Here is a 12,213-nt window from a genome sequence, read left to right on the forward strand (position 1 = left end):
TGTAACTCAGAGGTAGAATGCCCCTGGGTTCCATCCCCAGACCTGCAAAAAAAAAAAAAAAAAAAAAAAGTAGACTGTAGAGCCAGGCATGGTGGCGCACACTTGTAATCCCAGCATTCGGGAGGCTGAGACTGAAGGATTGCGGTTCACAGACAGCCTCAGCTACTTAGTGAGGCTCTCCACAACTTAGTGAGACCCTGTTTTAAAATAAAAAATAGGACCAGGCGTGGTGGCGCACGCTTGTAATCCCCGCACTTGGGAGGCAGAGACAGGAGGATCGCGTAGGTTCGAAGCCAGCCACGCTGGCTTAAGAGACCCTGTTTCCAAATAAAATATAAAATAGGTCTGGGAGTGTAGCCCGGAGGTAGAAGGGTTCCATCCCCAATACCACCAAAAAAAATAAAAAATAGCCGGGCGTAGTGGCGCACGCTTGTAATCCCCGCGCTTGGGAGGCGGAGACAGGAGAATCACGCAGGTTCGAAGCCAGCCGCACTGGCTTAAGAGACCCTGTTTCCAAATAAAGAAGTATAAAAAATAGGTCTGGGAGTGTAGCCCGGAGGTAGAAGGGTTTCCAGGAACCCCAGTACCACCAAAAAATAAAAATAAAATAATAAATAAATAAATAGGGCAAGGGGTGTAGCTCAGAGGTAGAATGCCCCTGGGTTCCATCCCCAGACCCACAAAAAATAAAAGTAGACCATAGACTGCTTAGATCAGAAACCCAGTTCTGCCACTTACTAGATATGTGTCCTTAGACAAATCACTTTCTTTCTTTGGGCCTCAGTTTTCCTATCTGTAAAATGGGAAAACTAACAAATGTATCTTCTACCTCGTGAGGTCTGGATAGCATTAGTGTTTCGAGCAGTCCGTGGAACGTTGCAAGTGATGTAGAAGGCTTTGCCGCTATTATTACTGCTACATGTGCAGCAGGCGCGCTTCTCTGTAGTACCCTTAGGTATTTTGGCTAGAAAGAACACTGCATTCAGAAGGGTCCAGGAATGAAGGAGGACTGAGTGTGAGCCTCTAGACGGAATGACAAGTTGGGGTTTTTAGGTATTGGTTTTGTTAACTAATGTATCCCAATCGTGTGTGTGTGTGTGTGTGTGTGTGTGTGTGTGTGTGTGTGTGTGTGTGTTCTAGGGATTGAACCCAGGGGCATTCTACCTCTGAGCTATACATCCAGACCTGTTTTATATCATTTATATACTTATTTATTTTTGTGATGCTGGGGATTGAACCCAGGGGCATTTTATCCATGAGCTACACCCGCAGCCCATTTTTTAGTCTTTATTTTGAAACAGGGTCTCACTAAGTTGCAGAGGGCCTTACAAAGTAGCTGAGGCTGTCCATGAGCCCCGATCCTCCTGTCTCAGCCTCGGGAATGCTGGGATGACAAGTGTGCGCCACCACACCCAGCATATTCTTTGTTTTGAAACAGGGCCTCACTCTATTGCAGAGAGCCTCACTAAGAAGCTGAGGGTGTCTGCAAACCTGAGACCCTCTTATCTCAGCCTCCCAAGTACTGGGATGACAAGTATGCTCCACCACGCCTCGCTCCCGGTCATCTTGAATTGTGCCTGGCATACAGTAAGCGCTCAGTGAATATTTATTGTGTTAATGAATTTTGCACTTTTTCTCTTTTTTTGCCCCAACAGATCCTTGGCTTTTAGGACAAGGGAACTAGTTTGATTTGGAAGAACTAGACACTTCTTCCTCGGTGCTGGGGCTGGAAGCAGGAGCTGTCTTCTGAGCGAGTGTGGAATGTGTCGGCGGCTGCCCAGGAAGCGGAAGCAAGATGCTCCAGACCAGCAACTACAGCCTGGTGCTCTCCCTGCAGTTCCTGCTGCTGTCCTATGACCTCTTTGTCAATTCCTTCTCAGAGCTGCTCCGAATGGCTCCGGTCATCCAGCTGGTGCTCTTCATGTGAGTTGAGGGTGTGGGAAGCCGAGCCTGGGGAGTTTGAAGGCCCTAGCAGTCACTCTTTAACGCTTACAGCACTTTGTTAGCAGAGGGGCCGGGGGCTGGGAGTATAGCTCGGTGGTAGAGCTTGTACTTCGCTTGTGTGAGACCCTCAGTTCCTAATCCTCAGTGCCACATGAAATAAATAAGATTATTACCAGAGAAATAAAATTTGACATTGTCTGAGTTCATCAGGGTACACAGACACAGCCACAGGTCCTGTTGTTTTTGTGTTTTTGCAGTACTGGGGATAGGACCCAGGGGCATTTCACCTTTGAGCTACATCCCAGCCCTACTTTTTATTCTTTATTTTGAAACTGGGTCTCACTGAGTTGCAAAGGGCCTCACTAAGCAGCTGAGGCTGCCCACGAACCATGATCTTCCTGTCTCAGCCTCCCAAATGCTGGGATTACAAGTGTACGCCACCACGCCCGGCTCCTGTTTTACTCTTTATTTAGAAACAGGGCCTCACCAAGTTGCTGAAGATGGCTCAAACCTTCAATTCTCCTGTTCCAGACTCCTAAGTACTGGGATTACAGACGTGCTCCGCCATGCCAGGCCTGCTTTTACATACTTCTAACAAAGGCTGGAGAGCAGTTCACATAGGAAATGAGAATCTACTCGGTCTAACATGCTGTTCATGTATAAGGAGAAATATTGTCCTTGTCAGGAAAGAGAACTATAACACAGCAGGTTAAAGGAACAATCGTGATTATATATCTGAATCCAAGCCGGGCGTGGTGATGCACGCTTGTAATCCCAGTACTTGGGAGCTGAGATAGGAGGATCTCAGGTTCACGGCCAGCCTCAGCAACTTAGGCCTTCCACAACTTAGTGAGACTCTGTTGCCAAATAAAGAATAAAAATCAGGGCTGGGGATGTAGCTCAGAGGTAGAATGCCTTTTTTTGTTCAATCCCCAGCACCACAATAAAATAAAATAAAACAAAAAAAGAATGAATCCAGCCAGACATGATGGTGTGTGCCTGTAATCCCAGTACTTGGGATGCTGAGACAGGAGGTTCAAGGTCAGCACATGGTAACTTAGCGAAACCATTTCAAAATATAAAATAAAATCAGGCTGGGCGTGGTGGCGCACACCTGTAATCCCCGCGCTTGGGAAGCTGAGACAGGAGGATCGCACGCGTTTGAAGCCAGCCTCGGCTGCTTAGTGAGGTTTTCAGCAACTTAGTGAGACCCTGTTTCCAAATAAAATATAAAAAAGGTCTGGGAGTATAGCCCAGAGGTAGAAAGCCTCTGGGTTCCACCCTCAGTACCCCCAAAAAAAAAAAAAAAAAAAAAAATTCAGGCTGGAATTGTAGTTCAGCGGTAGAACACCTCTGGACATAATCCTCAGTTCCATGACAGAGTAAAAATAAATAATAATAATATATATGAGTTTTATAGGATGGAGACGTGGCATTTATCCACCACAGTGACTTACAGACTTGAGTGAGTTCATAAGGTGGAAAACACAATTGTGGAGTGAATTTCCTTCATTTGATGAGTCTCCATTGGCCTGGCAGCCAGTGCTTTAGTAGCTGTAAACCTAACAAGTTTCTGCTCTCCGGGGGTTACTATTTTCCTGGAGCCAGAAAATGGTTGTATAAAGCAAAATAAGGTCATTTCATAAGGTGACATCATAGTGGACGTACAGCAGCTGTGGCCTGGAGGAAGGCTGCGTCAGTGCCGGGGGTTTCAGGAAAGCCTTTCCCCTCAGTGTCCAGGAGGGGACGCGCACTGAGATGTGGGCGGCACGGAGGCACCAGCCATGGCCATGCAGAGTCAAGGGAAGCACGTTATTATCCTGCTACATGAAACCGTTGTGCACCCAGGCTACAAGACACACAGTCTGGCATTTTCTGGACATGGGAAAGAAACGAGCTCCTCAAAAGTGTCTGCTAAACCAGGCGTGGTGGCGCACGCTTGTAATCCCAGAGTTCAGGAGGCTGAGACAGGAGGATCACGGTTCGAGGACAACCTCAGCTACTTAGTGAGGCACTTGGCAACTCAGTGAGACCCTGTTTCCAAATAAAGAATAAAAAATAGTGTTGGAGGTGTAGCTTGGAGGTTGAATGCCCCCGGGTTTCATCCCAATTGCCACCAAAAAAATGTCTAGTAGCCAGGTTCGGTGGCACATGCCTCTAATCCCAGTACTTGGGAGGCTGAGACAGGAAGATCTTAGGTCGAGGACAGCTTCAGCAGGTAGTGAGACTTTCATCAACCTAGTGATACCCTGTTTACAAACAAATAAAAACAGGGCTGAGATGTAGCCAGATGGTTGAATGCCTCTGGGTTTCATCCCCAGTAATGCACACGTGCACGCACACACACGTGTCTGGCAGCCGGGCATGGTGGCCGCGTGCAGCTTTAGTTACAGTCTTTTGGGTTCCAAAGCCCACGCTGTCGAGGGGGTTCCGGGTGACTGTCGCGGGAAAGGAGAGGCCTGGTGGTATCCCTCAGCACTCGGGGCCGGCTCTTGCGTCGTCACACAGGCCTCCATTTGGCCGCGCTCTGTTTTCTGTGTCTGCAGCATCCAGGACATCGCAGTCCTCTTCAACATCATCATCATCTTCCTCATGTTCTTCAACACCTTCGTCTTCCAGGCGGGCCTGGTCAACCTCCTGTTCCACAAGTTCAAAGGCACCATCGTCCTGACCGCGGCCTACTTCACCCTCAGCATCTCCCTGCACGTCTGGGTCATGGTAAGAGCAGAGCCCTGAAGTCCCGACTCTTCAGAGCTGAGGACCTCTGGGAACCCAGCAGCGTTCATTAACACCACTCAGAACTGTCCCTGCTGGAGTGAGGCATGGGAGGGTTTCATGAGGCATGCTCCCCAACCTTCTGCCTGAAGAGCAGCCTTATCTAAGACTCAAGGGACTCTCCCAGAACATTCAGTTTACTTCTGCCCCAAACAGGCCTGCCAGGGCTAACACATTAGCTATTTGGGCAAATGGGTGTTGATACAAGTCTTCTTAAGGCATTCGGGGCCCATCACCACTGTTATAGGCAATGGATGTTTCTAGAAAATAGCCAAGCCACAGTGATGCTGGCCCTTTAGCTTCTCCTGCCGAGTCCCCATCGCTCACACGAGGGGAAGCAGCCCCTGGACACCGCCCTTTGGTTCTGCAGGGGCCGCGCTGGTCTGTAGATCAGATCCAGGTTGAGATTTCCTCACGGTTCTTGCATCTCTTAGGAATGTCTGCAAAGTGTCATGTAGTACTGGGGATGGAACCCAGGGACATTCTACCTCCAAGCTACACCCCTGAGCCCTATTTTATTTTTTTTATTTATTTATTTGTTTTTTTGTTTTGTTTTGTTTTTTGTTTTTTTGTGGTACTGGGGTTCCTGGAAGCCCTTCTACCGGGCTACACTCCCAGACCTATTTTTTACATTTTCATTTTGGAAACAGGGTCTCCTAAACCAGCGCGCGTGGCTGGCTTCGAACCTGCGCAATCCTCCTGTCTCTGCCTCCCAAGCGCGGGGATTACAAGCGTGCGCCACCACGCCCGGCTTATTTGTTTATTTTATTTATTTATTTTGCAGTACTGGGGATGGAACCCAGGGATGTTCTACCTCTGAGCTGCACCCTCAGCCCTATTTTTTATTCCTTATTGTGAAACAGGGTCTCACTGAGTTGCAGAGGGCCTCACTAAGTAGCTGAGTCTGTCTTCAAACCGCCATCCTCCTGTCTCAGCCTCCCAAAGGCTGGGATTACAAGCATGTGCCATCATGCCCGGCTTCCTGTACTCAATTTTATTTTTTTGTGTTTTTTTTGTTTTTGTTTTTGTTTTTGCGCAGGTCTGGGGATAGAACCCAGGGTCATTCGACCTCTGAGCTACATCCCCCTGCCCTAATTTTTATTCTTTATTCTGAAACAGGGTCTCACTAAGTTGCAGAGGGCCTAAGTAGCTGAGGCTGTCCGCGAACCACGATCCTCTGGTCTCAGCCTCCTGAATGCTGGGATGACAAGCGTGCGCCACCGCGCCCGGCTTCACGTACTCATTTTGATGGAATACATTCAAACCTCAGGGTCAGCTGGCTGCAACGGTATATGCCTCTAATCCCAGTACCTGGGAGGCTGAGGCAGGAAGGTCACAGGTTCAAAGACAACCTCAGCAAGTAGTGAGATTCTCATCAACCTAGCGAGATCTGGTTTTAAAATAAAAATAAAATAGAGCTGGGGTGTAGCTTGGAGGTAGAACACCTCCGAGTTCAATCTCTAGTGCTACAAAAACCAGCCAACCAAACAGAAACCCTCGGGGTCTCTCGTACTTCTCGCTGGAGCTGCCTCCTCCTGGGCCTCTGTCCAGCTGCCCTGTGATCCTGTGGGAGAAGCGGAGCAGGGCTGAGGTCGCGAGGACTTCCTGCAGCGGTTCTGCTCTGGGTCCCAGGGCCAAAGTAAGTCCTGGCTTTGTGCCGTAAAGCTGTTGATCTCATTACACCTGGTGCCACCAAAGCCTTTATCTGACAGGAGCTGAGCCTGAGATCTTCAGGGCAGGACAGTGACCGGCTAAAGTCCTCAGATGATACTTTTTTTAATTTTTTAATTTAATTTTTTAATTTTTTTATTTTTGGTGGTATTAGACATGGAAATCAGGGGCTTTTCTACCTCTGAGCTACATTCCCAGACCTATTTTATACTTTATTTGGAAACAGGGTCTCACTAAGTTGCTGAGAGCCTCACTAAGCAGCTGAGGCTGGCTTCAAACCTGTGCGATCCTCCTGTCTCAGCCTCCCAAGCGCGGGGATTACAAGCGTGCGCCACCACGCCCGGCCTCTCAGATGATATTTTATCGTTTCTCTTTGGCAAAGGCAATGGAAAGAAAAGGGATAAAATACTTCAGTTCAAGCTTCCTCCCTCCGTTTTAAAGGGTATTTATTCCCTTTACACCAAAAATGGGAGCTTTAGGCTTCTTTGAGAAACACTTCTTGGGCTTGTAAAAGATAGAAGGAGGGGAGATTATTTCAGCTTGCTTGCTTGCTGTATTTCTTTTCTTTCCTTTCCTTTTCTTACTTTCCTTATTACGGTACTGGGGATTGAACGCAGGGGCATTCTACCCCCGAGCTACACCCCCAGCCCTATTTTATTCTCTATTTTGAAACAGGGTCTCACTAAGTTGCGAAGGGCCTAAGTAGCTGAGGCTGGCTGCAAACCTGTGATTCTCCTGTCTCGGCCTCCCAAGTACTGGGATGATAAGCGTGCGCCATCACGCCTGGCATTAGCTCAGTTTTGAACAACTGGCCTCCCTGCAGCTAAGTAAGTCGTAGATGTTACGGCCTCGTGCAGCCATTAACCTTTTCTTTTCTACTTGTACCTCCTTCAGAACCTACGCTGGAAAAACTCCAACAGCTTTGTATGGACAGATGGACTTCAAACGCTGTTTGTATTCCAGAGGCTAGGTAAGGACCACACAGCCTCGGGCTCCCTTGGGTCCCGCTGTGTCTCCGGTGGTGAGGGCCTCCATCCTGGCTTCCCAGCCCCTCGCAGCCGTGCTGAGATGCTTGGGACAGCCAAACCAGAACAGAGGTCCTGCGCTCGCCCTTCCGGGAGGCGGTGGGAACCCAGGAGGCGGGCCGTGGCGGTGAGCTGCCCGCCAGCAGAGCTCGATCGTGCCTGAGCTGCTGCTCTGCTCACATCCGCAGCTGCTGTGCTCTACTGCTACTTCTACAAACGGACAGCCATGAGACTGGGCGACCCACGCTTCTACCAGGACTCACTTTGGCTGCGCAAGGAGTTCCTGCAGATCCGAAGGTGACCGCTTCCTGTCACACTGACAGACAGACAGACGCCTTTCCTTCCTGATGAAGCGCCTTTGCTGCCGCAGGGGGTCGGCCTTCTGTACCAGTGAACGGCTAGACCTCCCTAGGATGGGCGCAGTCCAGTTGTGTTCAGCGTCAAGGAGGAAGCCCCATCCCCCTCGGGAGTGAGAGTGCTCCCCAGCACATTCCAGCCCGCAGGCCCACCTCCCTCCCGCCCTCTCCTCCCTATTGTGCTCTGCACCGCTCCTCCCTCCCGCTTGTCCCATGGCCTCTGTGGTGGGCCTCCCAGCCACCACGCTCCTGGCAGGGTGACTGAAGGGTGCAGAATGATAGTTCTGTGCTCTTGACTGATTCCCCCCCTTAGACATTAAGATTTTATACTCAAGGTACATCATATATATATATATATTTTTTTTTTCTTTTCTCTTTGGTAGTACTAGGGGTGGAACCCAGGGGCTTTCTACCTCTGGGTTATACTCCCAGATCTATTTTATATTTTATTTGGAAACAGAGTCTCACTAAGTAGCTGAGGCTGGCTTCAAACCTGTGTAATCCTCCTGTCTCAGCCTCCCAAGTGCTGGGATTACAACCATGCGCCACCACGCCCGGCATATTTTTATATTTTGTAAATAGGAAATAAATTGAATTTTTTCTTAAGTGGTGGAGTTTGTCTCGTTATCTCTCCACGGTTAAGAGAGTAACAAGTCCTAGCCCTCAATATCTCCCTGACCAACAGACCAAATCCAGGTAGTTATTAGTCCATTATGAAACAAGGTATTTCTGCAGAAATTCAAGCAAGGTGTGATCTGCTGCCTCACCCACCCTGGAGTTCTAGACATCTGTGCTTCACTCAGTGCCCTCCTTATCAGGGACAGAGTGCCTCTTAGTCTGTTCTGAAAAAACACATTTTTAAAATTCATGTGCTAGCTGGGCGTTGTAGTGCATGCTTGTAATTCAGAACTTGGGAAGCTAAGACAGGAGGATCACAGGTTAGAGGGCAGCCTCAGCAAGTAGTGAGACTCATCCACCTACTGAGACCCTGTTTCCAAAAAACTAGAGCCAGGGGTGGAGCTTGGAGGTAGAATGCCCTGGGTTCAACCCCCAGCACCACAAAAAGAAAAAAAAAATCATGTGCTGTTTTCTGTAGCCAGAATAATATGTAACAAACCACAAGCCGACTTCAGTGGTAAATGACAATAAACAGTCTCGGTTTTGGCTGATCTGGGCTGGGTCCAGGTGACTTCAGCAGGGCTCGCTCACATCCCCGGCTGTGGTCGGCTGTGGGTTGGCCGGGCAGCTGTAATGATCTCGGGTCCTCTGACTGTTGGCTAACCTAGGATGACCTCAGGTGGAATGACAGGTTACTCATCTCTGGGCCACATGATTCCTCCTGCTGACCAGCCTGGCAGGGGAGCTGGAGAGCACAGGCTGTAGTGTGCAGAACGAACCGCTTCAGCCTCTGCTTAGACTCCCACTGGGTAAAGTAAATCATGTGACTGGGGCCCTGCAGGAAGCAACACACAGTGCCAAGGCCGAGGCTGGTGGAGCAGACTGGCAGCACGTGTGCTTGCTTGCTAAGGCCCTGGGTTCAATCCCCAGTAGAAAAAGGAAAAGCATGGACACAGGGAGGGTGAGGCCAGAGATCACTGAGTCAGTGGTCACACCAGACAGCTGCTCTGCGAGACTTGTTATTCAGAACCTGTCAGCACAGGAGAGCGCAAACTGTGAAGGGCCACGCAGCAAATATTTCAGATTTTTAGAGTATAGATCCTCAGTTCTGACACTGGAACATGAAAGTAGCCGTAGAGAGCCAGGCGTGGTGGCGCGCGCTTGTAATCCCAGTACTCGGGAGGCTGAGACAGGACGATCATAGGTTCGTGGCCAGCTACTTAGGCCCTCCACAACTTAGACCCAAACAGAACGGCTTCAAAATAAAGAGTAAAAATCAGACTGGGGTGTAGCTTGGAAGTAGAATGCCCCTGGGCTCGATCTCTAGTTACACACACACACACACACACACACACACACACACACACAAGCCATAGATGATATGGTACATAAATGACTGGAATGGCTGTGTTTCAGTAGACCTATGGACACTAAAATTTTAACTTCATATAATTCTCATGTGTCTCAAATCCTTTTTTTTTTTCTTTTTTCAGTACTGGGGATGGAACCCAGGGGCACTGTATCTCCAAGCCACACCCTCAGCCCTATTTTTTTATTCTCTCTAATTTTGAGCAGGGTCTCACTCAGTTGCAAAGGGCCTCACTAAGTAGCTGAGGATGTCCGCCAACTGCAGTCCTCCAGTACCAACCTCCAGAATGCTGGATTACAGGCGTGCACCACCACGCCCAGCTCTCAAAAACTTCTTCAACCATATAAAAGTATCAAAACTAGCCAGCAAAAAAAATAAAAACTATTTCTTTTCTTTTTTTTTTTTTTTTGGAACCAGGGTCTCACTGAGTTGCAGAGAGCCTCACTAAGTAGCTGAGGCTGTCCGCGAACCGCGATCCTCCTGTCTCAGCCTCCTAAATGCTGGGATTACAAGCTTGTGTCGCCACGCCGGCGAGTCTTTTTATTTTTGAAACAGGGTCTCAATGAGTAGTGAAGGGCCTCGCTAAGTAGCTGAGGCTGTCTGCAAACCACGATCCTTCTGTCTCAGCCTTTTCAATGCTGGAATTACAAGTGTGCGCCACCACGCCCGGCTACTTTTTATTTTTTTGGTACTGGAGATTGTACCCAGGGGAATTCTACCTCTGAGCTGCACCCACAGCCCTATTTTTTATTCTTTATTTGGAAACAGGGTCTTATTAATGCAGAGGGCCTCACTAAGTAAGCTGAGGCTAGCCTCGGACCTGCAATCCTCCAGTCTCAGCCTCCCAAGTACTGGGATTACAAGCATGTGCCACTACACCCGGCTTATTTTTATTTTTATTTTTATTTTTTGGTGGTACTGGGTGGTGGAACCCGGGGGCTTTCTACTTCTGGAATACACCCCAGCCCTATTTTATAATTTATTTGGAAACAGGATTTCACTAAGTTGTTGAGAGCCTTACTCAGTAGCTAAAGCTAGCTTTGAACCTGTGCGATTCCTCCTGTCTCCGCCTCCCAAGCGATAGGATTACAAACATGCGCCACCACGCCCGGCCTTTTCAGAAATATTTTTATGAGAGCCGGACATGGTGGTACACGCTTGTAATCCAGCATTTGGGAGGCTGAGACTGGAGGATTGCGGTTCACAGACAGCCTCAGGTACTTAGGCCCTCCACAGCTTAGTGAGACCCTGTTTCAAAATAAAGAATAAAAAATTGGATAGCTCGAGTGTATAGCTCGGAGGTTGAATTCCCCTGGGTTCCATCCCCAGACCTGTAATAATAATAATAATAATACATATATATTTTTACAAGCTGGATCTAGTGGAGTACTGTATCCTCCCAGTACTCTGGAGGCTCAGACCTCAGCCTCCTGCTCAGGAGGACTGCAGGTTTGAGGACAGCCTTGGTAAGTAGTGAGACTCAGCAACCTAGTGAGAATTTGTTTCAAAAACAAAACAAAAAAAGGACTGAGGGTACAGCTCAGAGGTAGAATGTCTCTGGGTTTAATCTCCAGTACCACAAAACATAAATAAAAAGGAATTTTTCTTTCTTTGTGTGGATCTGGGGATGGAACTCAGGGGCATTCGACCTCTGAGCTACAACCCCTGCCCTATTTTTTATTTTTTATTTTGAAACCGGGTCTCACTGAGTTGCGCGGAGGGCCTCGCTAAGTAGCTGAGTCTGTCCTTGAACCACGATCCTCCAGTCTCAGCCTCCTGAATGCTGGGATTACAAGAGTGCGCCACCACGCCCGGCATAAAAAGGAGTATTTTTACAAAGAAAAATTTGTCAGAATCCTACCTCAGTATGTATTTCAAACCCTTAATGTGTGTATACATTTTACACATACTTGTGATTACGGGGAATAGGCCACAAAATATTTTGCCTCTTAATTTTTACACTGTGATATAACAAAAAACATATATTTGTTCTCTGCACTAATCCTAGCACATATCTCCTAAAACTCTTGGAATCCCCAGAGTGGTGGCTTTCGGTGTGCTGATGAAGGAGCTGATGTAGGTGGGGATTCCTGGATTGCATCACAAGCGGGCTGGCTACCAGGGTGCCGACCTTGCGATCAGAGGGTTGGTCCTTTCAGCTCCATCCCTAACCTCCGGAGATTGAGTTAATCAGCAATGACCAATGTAGTTACTTATGAAAACCCTAAATGACAGGGTTCAGAGAGACTTCATTCAGTGTTATACTCAAAGTCCGGGACTTCCAGGTGGGAGAGACCACCACACACACAATAATGCACAAACAGAAGGGGGTTTATTGGGGAACTAGCTCGAGCTGGGGTCCAAGTCCCTCCAATGCAGTGGAGTCTCGACAAGGACCCGAGTCTTTGTTCCAAGGCAGTTTTATACATTTCAGTCACTCGGGCTGTGCTTTACA

General features: G+C 48.4%; 1 protein-coding gene across 1 annotated transcript; it reads left to right on the forward strand.

The window, feature by feature from the left end:
- Window positions 1–1,795: 1,795 nt before the first annotated feature.
- Window positions 1,796–7,716, forward strand: TMEM138 (transmembrane protein 138; the record flags this gene model as incomplete). The annotated part of the gene is made up of 4 exons (XM_080708159.1): window positions 1,796–1,923; window positions 4,491–4,662; window positions 7,285–7,360; window positions 7,604–7,716. 4 exons carry the CDS (start codon window positions 1,796–1,798, stop codon window positions 7,714–7,716), a joined length of 489 nt encoding a protein of 162 aa, XP_080564285.1.
- Window positions 7,717–12,213: the final 4,497 nt, after the last annotated feature.

Source organism: Muscardinus avellanarius, assembly GCF_963383645.1.
Source record: "Muscardinus avellanarius genome assembly, chromosome: 1".
Taxonomy (NCBI): domain Eukaryota; kingdom Metazoa; phylum Chordata; class Mammalia; order Rodentia; family Gliridae; genus Muscardinus; species Muscardinus avellanarius.